Genomic DNA, 13726 nt, shown 5'->3' on the forward strand with positions numbered 1-13726 from the left:
CTTTAGGTTTTTGGGGTTTTTTTTCTACATTTTCTTCTTCCTTATGCTCACATGTGCACCTGCAATGACTTTAAGTTTTTACTTAAATAATTGTAACTTCTGAATAAATCCTTGCATTGAATGAGTGTATCTGATATCATGTATGCACTTCCATTTTTTACACTTTCAAACATACTGGTGTTTTAGAACACCAGAACAGACTCTCCCCTTAAACAGACAGTAATAAACTCACAACTTTGTACCTCCAGCTACAAAACAGGACTTACATTTTTCAGAAAAAATATATTACATTTCTTCATCTTCAGACTTTTACATTTTTTTTATATTTCTAATATTTTTTTTCTCTCTTAGTTTTACTAAACCTAAACCAGCTGTGTAAATGTGAATCCATACGTGTTACTCAAACTTTGTTCCAGTACTGAACGCAGCTCTCTTTAACCTATCAACATTAAATATTATCATTTAAGTAATTTTACCTGTTTGACTCAGGATGTGAGCTGTGAAGAAAAACCTCAAGGGACTGCAAACATACTCTGTGTTGCTCTTTGCGCATGATTCTCAAAAGACATGAGTCTTGGCTGCATGGCGAATCTCTCAAATAAAGTGTTGCATATTATCATCTCTTTAGTAATTTTTCAGCATTCCATTAGGCATTATTTTACTCATGAACATATGAAAATGTGGAAATGCCTCCAACATTCTCATGCATGAATTCAAACATAGTGTGGTTTGAATTTACTTCTTGATGCGCTGTTTGCTTATAACGCTACAGATATTAAAAACAGTGGGAAAATTGTTCCTACTGTTTTCCACATTTATGCGGGAAAACATTGGAAGTTTATGCTTAAAAAATGTACAGCTTAATACAGAGTAAATATTTGGTGAAACTCTCCAGATGGTGAAAATATTTAAACATAAATACATATATAAGTACACAATTAAGCCAATAAAAAAGGCGAACCAGTTCTTGCCCTGAGGAGTTGCATTCCTTTGCGCAGCTGATCCGCTCTTTTCCTCACCCCTGCTGATAAGTCATTTTTTCTTTATCTCTGTCTTCCTTCACAATTCCTCCCCACCGCAGCCACACGCGCACACTCTCTTTTCTCCCTCTCCACACGCCCCTCCCTTGTGAAGCTGTCACCTTTCTGCACCCGCTCAGTCCCTATTAAGGCCGACAGCCCATCTGCCGCCTGCCCCGCTAACAGCTCCCGTCGCTAACGCTAACGTGCACACACACACATCCGCTCAGACACACACACACACACATAGTGCTTCATCCAACCCCACCTGCCCTGATGTGCCTGTGGTCACGCGCAGCGCAGCATTGACACACATTCAGAGCAGAATATGCTTATCCGCCCACTCGTTTTAATGCGTCCAGGACACACAGTGAAGGGATTTCATCCAGGACTCTACCTATCCCAGGTTTTTCTCCAGTTATGTGCTATAAATGATAAAATATTTCTGCTATTAACAGAGGAGGTTAAAAAGAAACACATTCCAATGGCTACAATTTTACTGCTAAGAAGGGCATAATTTTTCTCCTTTTTTATTTACCTGAACACCATTTTTTTGCCCTCCAATTAAGCCACTGCGATCAGGCAACTGACTTTGGCACATATTCTCTATGTTTAGTCTTTCTTCAGCTTAACCTTTAGCTGTAAGCAGTCCAAATTAGTACGAAAAGGATTTTTGAGCACATTTAGCAACGCACATTCTGGATGTGCCTGTAAGACCTCAGGCTGGAGGGGTAATTAGGTGGGGCAGTTGCAGCTCTGCGTGCACATGTGTGTGCGGTGTGGCATTTGCTCCCTTCGGGGATATATGTGTGTTGCATTAGTAAGACTGGTAACTGTCTCATCAATCACCGCATCACCATGTCTCACACACACACACACACGCGCATGCACGCACTGACGCACAGAAACCTTGTTGTGGTCATTCTGCTCACAGATGGACCAGCAACACATGACTGAGTCACTGAGCATCAGAAAGACACCCTCAATCTCCCTACCTCCCAACTTTAACTCGCAGTGTGTGTGCGTGTGGGCGTGTGTGTGTCTGTGTGTTTGGGTTGCGTACGCGCATTTATAGGCGCATGAAATAGGTAAGGAAGAATCACAAAGGTTAATACTTTGTTTCATTCTCTTTTTTTAACTTTACATTCAGAATAATGCACGCTTTAATGATTTTAGAGGTAATTACATCTGGATTATGGGCTGAATTTCAAATATTAATTATGTTTAATTAATGAAAAATCAAGGACTAACTAATTATTTTTGCAATAACTAGTGAAGCACTGAATTACAAGTCTTTTAGTTATCCACAGTGGGTTTAGGCTAAAAAAAATTTATCGAGGTAAAAATATTTTGGAACAGTGACTTATCTCAAATATTGTAAACATAGGATTTCTTTTGAACACTGCATGTCTGTATTTGCGGTAATTTTGGCATGAAAATTGCTTTCTTTTACCTTTTTAATCCTCTTTTTTACTTTATACTGACTTAAAGGGCAAACTGGTCTCTTCTCAGTCATTATGAGACAGAAAGGGCATTCAGACTGAATCTATCATCTGCCTTTTGGTACTCAAAATACTTCAGTTTGGTTATACCAGGACAGAGTCAAAAACAAAAACCGAACTGCAGTATTAAGTGTTGCCTGTCTATATCGCATTGTGACACCACAACCAAAGCCAATAAGCGACTCTAGCAGCAGTGGCAGCAGAAAGATATTGATTTCTCCTATTCACCAGAGTGGAACTAAAACCTACATATTACACACCCTGGCCTCTACCTCGCACTGCACCAATGCTGGATGGAGCAGTAGCTGTCAGACATGTCATTGGTCTGCCTACCTGTCTGTCTACAAGTGTCAACATCCCACAAGTAAAAACACAATTTAACATATCTGTGTAGCAGAGTTTTAAAAAGAAAACAGATGCACCAATGCTATTTTTGTTCTATATGTTGGTACTAGAACTAGTAAGCTGTTATAAAAAAAATAGTCAACACTCAAACTGAGACAAAAATTATGGGTAGATATCAATGTTTCCAGCATTCTTTATGCACCTTGAAATACTTTTTATTTTAGCATAAAGATACAAAAGAAAATTAGTTACTGTCCATTAGATTGATATAAAATCTAAAGTGAAGAGTATACAAAAACAATTAAAATAAAACTAAGCACATAGCTAAAATAAACACCATGTATTGCAAATGCACATCATCAAATTGATAATTTAAAAAAAAACTTTTATTAATCTGTATCTATTTTATCAACTAGAACCTAAAAAACATCATTTCTTGATGTGATTGATGAAAACACCAAAAAAGAAACATTTTCATTTGTTTCTTAATAAAAAAAAAATAGTAGCAGTTAAAAAGTTTTCTAATTTTTCTAAAAACATTGCAAACCTTCTTTCTGTCCCAATACTTTCCGAATGTCTGTAAGGAATTAAGCATGTTAACAAAAGACATATTTTTTCCCTTCTCTTTATCGTTTACCTAAGGAAACCTCCTCGTATTGCTCATATTGTAGGATTTCTATTTTTTTCATACAATTTTGATTCTATTGCAGAAGTACTTCACCTGTTGTTTGATTGACGGGTGGCAGTCCCTCCTCTTGTACTTTTAATTTTCCCTTCTCTCATTCTGAAAGCATTGTCAAAGGCTAAAACTAGTAAATATCCTCTGACACCAGACTCGGCTGGAAAGTGCAACGGTTAACATTCAATGATGCGGATGCGCGCCGACTGATCTGTCTGATTGAAATGTGTTAACACAACAAGACAAAAGTCTCTACTGGTTTAAAATTACAGCCTGTCCTCTCCACAGCTCTCTGAAGGCATCTGCCTGTTGGCCCAGCATGTCAACTTTTGTGTCAGTTGTGTTGTTCTGTGTGTGTGTGTGTGTGTGTGTGTGTGTGCGTGCGTGTGTCTGTGTGTGTGTGTGAGCCTTTTCTTTTTATGTCTTGTCGCTCTATGTCCAAACTGTGCTGAGCGGTTTCACACTGAGGCCAAACAAATAAGCAGAATTAGCATGTGGGAAGTGATTGTCTGCATGTTGTGTCTATTAAATACATTTCACCGTCATCCATTTATTGTACTGGTGTCCTTGCGATTTCTGAACTGAAAATAATTGACTGTGAAAAATATTTTGTACAGTATTTGAATATAACTAAGCATTAACAGATCTTTTGTCAAGGAATGAAACATAAACCAAATTAACCTTTCCTTCTGCCATATTTCTGTGTTTTCTGTTCTGCCTTGGCTGCTTTTTCACTGCTGTCATTCTCTTTCCCCTCCCTGATATTTCCCACTGCTCAGAATGAACTTATCGAAGGGGCCATTGGTGAACAGCAGCAGCGAAGAAAACTCCAAGTCAACATATGTTAAATGTGGCGCCGGCGCCTGGAGGATGCACCAGAGCTACGATTCACTAGAAGCCAACCACATGAGAGACGCACATGCCCTCTACAACCCCAGGTAAGACAGCATTACAAACGATGCAGGTGATGTCAAATCAATGAGCCTGTCCTGTTTTAAGTATTTCGCTAAAGTCACATTCTGTAGCTTATGTAAGAGGGAAAAGAAAAAGCAAGCACTCTGAAGACGTAGAGAGAAAAGTAAAGCCTTCAGTTACAGAAATTATCGGGCATTCTGGGCATGGATGTGTTTTTGTTAATACATCCTTAACCAGGTACCTGTGATGCAACTACAGCACTTTACAGAAGCTTTGAATCGTAGAAGGGGATTTTTTTTCCCTCCTGTGCAGTTATCCTTTTGTTGCTGTAAACAACTTTTATCAAGCGTATCTGAGGTGTAGTTTTAGAAATCTAACTGTAAATAAAGCTGCTTGTTTCATGTTAAAACACAGGAAACAGGTGACGTATGAAATAAAGGCTGGCATTCTCTTTCTTCGTACTTGAAGTTACCGTTGGCCAATTTTTTTTTTGTCATCAGTCTTTTAAAAATGTTATATTTCTGGGGATAAGAAATGGGGATATATGTCCAGATTTTGAAACTTTAATAGTAAGTATAAGTTTTCCTTTTCATTCCAATAAATATGTTGCAATATATAATTTTAAACAACAACAATGAAAAGCATCTGAATGTTTTCTGCATTTCTGGTGAATGTTTTTTTTTCTCTGATAGATTTAGTTTTTATAAACTTTATCCATACTTTCCTTTGAAAATAAGATCTTAGCTCTAGAAGAAGATATTTCATTTTTATATTTAAAAAGCCTTCTCTGTAGGGTCTTTTGTGATTATCTGACTAAGTTTGTAGTCATTTATAAAACTGGTATTAAATTTTGAACAGCCTATTAGAACACAATTGATTAGCTCATTGTTAGGCTTTCACAAATCTTTCTAATGTTACGTGTGTGTGTGCGGGCGTGTGTGTGCGTGTATATTGCAGTGTGTACCACAGACTGGAAAGTCTTAGTTCAATAGGATTTTAGGGTTAGTCTGGGTCAAGCCAATTACAGGTCTGGCAAGCCATTCTCACGCCGACCCTTGGCCAATCAGAATGGCATCGGTGTGTTTGGGTGTATGTATGCGTGTGGTATGCAGTGGAGGCGAGAGCGGCAAAGTTTTGCCCTGGGTCATATGCCTTATTTAACCATTCATAGGCAAATTTGACTCCACACTGTGGTTTAGTTGTAGGTTGTTACAAATACTAACCAAATATACATAAAACTTTGGGATGATGGTACTGTTTGGATTAATGAGTCAAGTGTTAGTTTCAGACTCAAACTGTGTTTTGGTCGTAATTATAGAAAAAAAACAAGTTTGTTTGTTTGTTTGTTTATCCAAGTGCAGATGGAAAGACACACATGCAGCATAGTATCGCCTGAGTACTTCCACAGGATATCCGACAACCAACTGTGCTGATGCGATTTGGTCACAATTATGCACTCACTTTCTCAAACACACACACCCCCGCATGCACACAAGCTCTAAAACCTATAGTTGTGGTGGTAAATTCTTCCACCTTTACTTATTAAATAGACTATGGTAAAAGTCAGAAGTGCTTAATTTATTTCAAATTATATATTTTTTCTAGTTTTATTAATTTAGCTACTTGATGCAGAATAGCATTAAGTTAAACAAGAAAAAAACAGAAATCTTTTGTGAAAAATATCTCAGGCCTAACTTAAACTTTTTTTTTTTCTTTTATTTGCCGTTTTCTCTGGGTGGCAATAATATTATACCCTTTTTTTATATTTAGGCCATCAAGCAATGGGAATGTGATTAATGTCAACCAGCTACTGTGTGCATGAACACACACACACTCTCTCTCACGCACGGACGCATACGAACACAGAGGCACACAACACATCATTGTATACTGAGCCCAATGTAATCATAATGATAAAGCAGATTGCCTTAACACACAGATGGGCCTCCCAACAGCTTGTGTGTATGTGTTTGCGAGTCTGCGTGTGTGTGTTAGTGTAGACAACACTGATTGGATTGCAGATTTATAGAAGAGGATTACTGCAGAAGCAGTGCGAGAACGAGAGAGAGAAAGAGGGAGATGGTTTCAGACACTCACCTCTCATTAACTTCCACCCCCCTTCACCTCAGCTCCCCTTATTCTCAATTATGGACGAACGCTCACATATGCACACTTATAGCTATACATATTTAGGATCGAATACAAATGCAGTGCTTTATGTTACCAATGCAGTGTATTAATTCAAGTATTTTTAAAGTATTTACAGATTTTTAAATTGTATTCATAAAATATAAAGTTTAGAACATTAAAATGATTGAGAAATGATGCACAAGTTGAATTGGAATGACAGGAAGATGTTGATGACCTGTGCAAATAGACAAAATGTCTTTAAGGTAGAACAACCTGACCTCTGTGGAAAAGAGACAAGGGGAATAAGTATTTAATTTATTTATTTTTTTTTTTTTCTGAGGGGGTTAAAACTGAAAAAAAAAAAAAAAAAACATGGTGGGAAATAGATAGCAAAGAATTCAGGGAGAGATAGACAGGGCAACAGAGATGAGCAGAGACAGTGGGCAATCCAGCAAACCTGATTATGACTGGATGTGAATTAGATTCCCTAACAGATGGTCCAGGAGCGAGGCTGTAAGGTGCATGAGCCAGGAGTGAGGGGAGGGGAAGGCAGAGGAAGGAGGCCATGGGGGAAAGATAGGCAAAACCAGGCGAGTAAGCTGAAGAGACAAGTGTCAACTGCAGCTTGTGGCAGGGTGAAAGTGTGCAACTGTAAAATATGTACATTGTCACTAGTCTCGAACTAGTTTCCACAATATAAACGAACATGTATTTGTGACATTCGATTTACTATAAGTGATATAAGTTACTCTGCCATTTGCTGTTTCTGCTTTCTTTTTTTTGACCTGGAGAATGACAGACTAATATAAATACTGATCTGATTTCTGCAAATATCTATACACTTAATACACAGACGAAAGTAACAGAAAATATTAAATTAGACCGTTTTTTGTTGAATATTGTACAGAAAATTGAGAGGTGAAGGCCTAGAGCTGCCCGTTTAGGATGGATTTCTTCCATTTTTCCAGCTGCTGTGCATTATTCTGCTACTCTTCCTCTTACCATGATGGATAGGTGTAAATCATCACAGTCCTGTAGTGACAGCCCAATTTCCCCAAATCTGATCTGCTTAAAGAATGCAGCTTTGACTCTCCATTCACTCGTGCACCCTTTCCTTTCCTCTTGTCTCTCCCACTCTTCTCTCAAACATTTTTTTCTTGTTATATTCCACTTTTTCTCCTAGTTCTCTATGATGAAATCCAGTTTTACTTCACACACTTTCTCCCCCTTTCTTTATCTTTTTCCCGTCGTAGCATTGCACTCTTTTCCCATTTCCTCCTTGTCTCCTTTTCTCTTCCTTACCCTCTTCCCCTCTATTTCCTCCTCCCATGTCACATTTGAAAGCCCTGCCATATTTACAAGAGTGAAAATCCTCTTTCACCATCTGCTTAATAAAATGTGCTTTTAATCCGATGGAGGGATATTTTGTCCTTAAATACTTTATTATTTTATTTCCCCACAGTTTCATTGGATGTGGCACCTTGCCCAGGTTGCTGTCTTTCTCTGCATAAGAGGAAGAAATGGGAGAAGTAAACAATTTATCCTGGACAAAATGATGAGTTTGTGTATGTGTGCTTTTATGTGTGCTACACCAGTGTCTGAATTTTTTGAGCGATAACAGTTTTCAACCACGCAATTACGCACAACCTTCGTCAATGACCTTTCTTTTATGAAGGGGTGAGCTCAACCTTTATATCGCTGATATCACTTCACAACCAGATCCCACCGAAATTGTATAAATAAACAGCTTCAATTTGTTTCTGTTGTAGTTATATCAATTTTGCATATAATTTCAACAAATAGAATATGAATTTGTGATTACATCTTTCCTTTAAAAGAATGATTTGTGACTGGCTGCATCCAGCATCTTCTATAAAGGTTTACATAACAGGAGGACGCCTGAAGTAATTTAATTGATTTTCGCTCAGCAGTCTCTCCAGTAAAATGCTGGAGGTCATTGCAAGTACAGAGTATGTAATTTAGGTGGCTCAAGTGTTAAAGCACAGCTGGTTTACATTATCATATGTATTTATTTGGCAAATAAACACTTTAATATAATCCCAGATTCCCTTCTTTTAAGCCACGTTGCTCCACTTCCGATGGAGTTGAGCTTTATTTTTGTTTTATTTGAAGGACTGTTCGCACACCAGACAACCACCACAATGACACAAAACAGATAAAGGAGACAGAGAGAGAGGAAGAGAGGGAAGGAAAAAGAGACACCGTGACAAAGATAGTGCCTGGCAGCAGCACACTTATCAGTAACTGCTCCGCAAGAAAATGACCTAAATCATCAAGATTCCCATCGGAAACGCATGCACACACACACACACACCCCCACTCGCAAACACACGCCCACGCAGAAAGCCCTTAACGTCTTCATCGTGTTATATTTTTACTTCAGTAACAACTGTAAAACAGGTAGATTTTAAATCTAAATAATCTATTATGCAGATGACACAAGAACTTGAGAGAAAAACAGAAATAGGGTTTTTGAAATGGATTTTTAACAGTTACCTAAAGAAATCAGTTGCCACCAAACACAACATGATATCCCAAAATGTGACTTGTACAAGTCTCCCCAGAAGTGTTTTGAGTCATTTACAGATTCTGAAAATGTGGATTCTTAGCTTTCTAATAATGCCAAACATAGAAATACAAAAAAGAAGATATGGGTACTGAATACTGGCACTTTGTTAGAAAACAGCTCTCAAAGTCTGTCCCCTTCCCTGATGGACTATCTGGGGATGTTAAGAAAGGCTATGCATTTACATTGCTTTGCTCACCAATGCTCACCTGCCTGGTCACCATCATAGCACACTCAGCCCAGCCACAGCAGTGCAGACGTAGGCAGGGCCAGTGGCAATGGCCGTGCTTCAATGACAGGCCACAGCGGAGCATCTGTAAGTGTGCTATGAACAACAGTGCCTATTATCATTCTGCAAGTTTTGAATACACTTCAAAACTCAGTGTATCATAATCATATTCTAAAAGCAATAAAAGTCTTTAAACTTGCCCATGAGAAACTGAAAAGTATTCCTGCAGACATGAAGGCCTCTGGCTATATAAGTTGTTCTGGTGTGTTTTCTTTTCACCTGTGTCTTTATGGCGGATTTTGTTGTCTTTGAAGTAAGGACTGTACTCAGTTGACTGAGATATACAAGATCTAAAATTATTCTCATGTCCTGCCACTTCCTTTCTGCTGCTAAAGAAGCCATTCATGCGTTGTACATGCATTCCTCTGGGGGAAGCCCAAGGTATTCCCTGACCAGCCAAGAAACATGGTCATGTCCTTAGTCTGCCTCTGGGTTTCCTCCCAGTGGGACCTCCAATTGGTTACATTTCAAGGTGTTCTAGCCACCTTTAACTTACTGCTCTCGATGTGGAGGAGCAGCAGCTCTACTCTGACTCCCTCTCAGATGACCAAGCTTCTAGCCCTCTCCAAGGCAGCGAGCTGACCCTGTGGCTACTAAAACTGATTTCCACAACACCTTTACTGTGCCTAGAAATTCTGCCCATTCTGTCCATGAACAGAATCGTGGTGAAGGGCAACCTTGGTGACACTGGAAAAATAAATTCTGACTTGCTACCAGCAATGTGAACCAATCTGTGACATGTATTGGGACCTAAACGACCATATCAAGGGGCTTGGTACCCTGTAGTCCTGAAGTATGCCCTAAAGGACTCCCCAAGGGACACTTTTTAATTCCTTCTCCAAGTCCACAAAACGCATCTAAACTGGTCGGGTGAACTCCTATACACCCTCCAGGACCCTTCTTAGGGTTTGGAGTTCCACAGGCCAAAAAGGCCAGGTAGGACTTCCTCATCTAGACAGTGTCTCTCACCACAGTGTCAACCAGCGGGACCAGAGGGTTACCATGGGTGATCCTATGAGGCAAATAAAACCCTAAAATCATTGGGACAGTCAAAGCCTTCCACCACAATACAGTAGCAGTCTTTAGAGGGGGTTAAAAAACACAAATGTCTTAATAAATGTTATTACCTAAACTTTTCCTTCAGAGCCACTGTGCCCTCTCTCCATTGTGTTTGTACTAACACTATAAAACAGTGGAAGTCACTTTCTGAGGTTATTTCAGTTTTGTTGCATAAACATTCACACTCACTGTATCATGAGTTATAATTTGCACACACAACCTGACATACTATTGAAAACATAGAAATATAGAACACAAACACATATGTTTCCTCCCAGTCTTTACAACCCATCAGCCTATTGGGCAAAATGTGTTTTAACCATTATCACATTGATTGTATGTAATCAGGGGTTTATTCTGCAGCCAATGAAGTGAATTACAGGTTTCCTGCCCGACTAACACTGTTGCAATTGATCTGCTGCTCCCTGGCGTGTGTGTGTGTGTGTGTGTGTTAGGAGGGTGTGTGGTGGTCTTTGAGGAGGTGTGGATGCACCAGCAAGAAAGAGAAGCAATAATAGAGGCTGTTTGTATGTGAGAAGTAGAAATGTTGACAGCGAAGGATTGAGACCCAAAGAGAAGAGGAAGGGGAGGGAAAAAGAGAGCTCAGTAGGTGGGAGAGTGCTTTGGATTGACTGTCACAGTTGGACTCTTTTTCTTCCCTTTGTATTCATTTTTGTTTCTGAAAACAACTATAATCACTGACTCACTGTGATTCTGTGCAGCGGAACAAAACCACATGCTTAAACTCACACCAATGATTCAGAGAATCAGAGCTCCTGTTGACTGCCTGTAAGTTGGTTAACCACAATAGTTAGTTTTTAAAAATGTTCCATGAAAGCACACATGAATTACAGTGCAGCTGTTTGCATTTATTTCAGCCACCAGACAACAAGGAAGAAAATTCACTAAGGAACACAATCCACTTCATTTTCCCACCAGTTTTGCAGTCGGTTTGGTTATATTTTTGCTCTGGAGGTGGCACCATGGACATAAAGATACAAACTGTCATTCACCCATTTTTGCATCTGAAGTTGTTCTCTATTTAGCCACAATCACAGCAAGTGCAGAATTCATAAGGGACAGAGAAAAATGTCTTCCGTTTTTACAATTATTTTTAATTAACAGAGAGATTCAGGTTCTGAACTGATGAGGGATTCCTTTGTAACATTAAGAAAACATCTGACTGGGGGATTCACGTCAGAAGGTTTTTCTCTTAAGTTATAATTCTACTCTACACATACATACACACACACACACCATGCACCTCCAATTGGTTACTCTTTTTTTTTTCTTCCTTATCCAGTTCCAAAATTACCACCAGCTTTCAGCAGATGAGATTTTTTCTGAACAATCTGTGAAAAGAGAATAGCTTTTGTCTTTCAGGATGTGACGTTTGAAAATGTAATGTTCTCTGAGTGTAATTCCTTTATAGGTGTACATAAGGATAGGCAGACTTTCCTTTAAATGCGTGTATCAGTCTTCAGTAAAATGTGGCCAAACTGCACAGGAAGATAATAGGTTGTCAAGGAAGCATTTCAGGAGCAGATTTGCCTTTGTGTCTAGAATTAGACATGTTAACAGAGGCTTATATGTAACACTCATAAATATATTAGGAGGCCTGGTGTAATTTTTTTATTTACACATGTTCTTTTTTCCAAAGAAGCTGACTAACAGTTAAGCAACTTTCCACACATCATACAGTCACTGACACAGACAGTTGACGGCTCAATAGGCAATTCATCCCATTGATGAAATCAGTGTGTTCACTTGACTATGGAGATGTAAATATGTCTTGTGTTTTTTTTCCTCCTTACTCAGTTATTTTAATTCAATGTATTTTTCTTCATGGTGCCTATGCTTCCCTTTATTTTCTTACACCTTGAGCATTGCCAGTATTATCTAGATAAAATTGTGTAAGGTCTTTTTCTTTTCTTTTTTTTTCTTTTTGCTTATTGGACTGTGTGTTCTTATCAGCATTGAAAGCACAATGCTAGCTGTGATGGAAAGGTATTAACAGACCCACTGTAGCTACACTGTCAGCACTTCTCCCCTCTCTGTATCAGCAACCACCCTCCACGCCTTTTCTCTGTTTTACTCTCCTAATTTTTTCCCACAGGGAACAATTATAAGGAAAATAAAATTGTGAGGACAGTTAGAGGTGTTATCCTGCTGCACCTAGTGGTGCTAAAGTTCATAAGTGAAGTTCTTGTTGCCTAAATGTAATGGATTTATTTTTATTTTTTTACAATAATTGTGACCGTGCCCCTCTCCTGTAGATTATGTCTGCTACATCTAGTTAAATGTAAATATTGCTGAGTGTATATCTATATATATGTACTATTTTGTGGACATATTCTTTTCTTTTTAAACCAGCAGGGCGAAATAAAACCTGTTTGGAGTTATGTGAGCATTAGAGTGTGTTTATTGCTGCCATCTAGTGAGACAATTTTACAAAGATTGCATATAATGTAGAAGCAATATTTCACACAAATGCAGACTTAAGGAGCTCCTTGCAAAGAGCAGCTAAACACAATTTGAGGCAGTTGTCACTAATGTGGTGATTGCATGTTTGGACTGGCGAGTTGTCAGGCCTCTGAATCATCCCACCGCTCTAATGACAGCTTATCGTGGTAAAAGTTTCCCACCTTCCCTTTGAAACTGTCTATCACATCTCATTCTATTTTCCTTTCTCCCTTAATCTTTCTCTTTTTCTGTTATACTGTGGCACAAATTGTAAAAGAAAAACAGATATAGGACGGTGTAGAAGGAGAAACAGGCAATTATTGTCTATAATTAAGTCAAGGCAAAGCAGTGTGTTTTTGTATATGATCGCATAGAGAGATGAGTTTGCCGAATAGTTGATAGTAGCAGATATAAATCATAACATGAAAGTGAAAGTGGTGTCACAAGCACCATATCTGAGACCAGTTTATTCAGTTTCAGTTGATGTGGTGCTTTTCAAAACTATCATATCAGTGAATATCTTCAGAGGCTACATTACTCAATATTTATTTAATTAGTTTAGATTTTCATGAACAAAAGCAACACTTTTTCTAAAATATGATTGGTGAGCTATTTAGCAATTGGAAAATCACTTGAAAGCTCGTATTCTTACTCTCTCAATAAGCATCGGCCCCTCGCCCCCTTGCAAAGCGCTCACAGGGTCCTCTCACACTCACAGCAGTCCTTCCTCGCTTAAGT

The 13726-nt window shown here is 38.7% G+C and overlaps 1 protein-coding gene across 1 annotated transcript in view; it reads left to right on the forward strand.

Annotated features, from left to right (window-relative positions):
* esrrga (estrogen-related receptor gamma a) overlaps positions 1-13726 on the forward strand; it is a gene marked incomplete at its 3' end in the record, with an annotated part of 148832 nt that overhangs the window by 111077 nt on the left and 24029 nt on the right. The window contains exon 4 of the mRNA XM_044097855.1: positions 4325-4483. Within this exon, the coding sequence (XP_043953790.1) occupies positions 4325-4483 (159 nt within the window). The remainder of the gene's footprint in view (positions 1-4324; positions 4484-13726) is intronic.

The sequence above is a fragment of the Gambusia affinis genome, linkage group LG02 (genome assembly GCF_019740435.1).
Source record: "Gambusia affinis linkage group LG02, SWU_Gaff_1.0, whole genome shotgun sequence".
NCBI classification, from domain to species: domain Eukaryota; kingdom Metazoa; phylum Chordata; class Actinopteri; order Cyprinodontiformes; family Poeciliidae; genus Gambusia; species Gambusia affinis.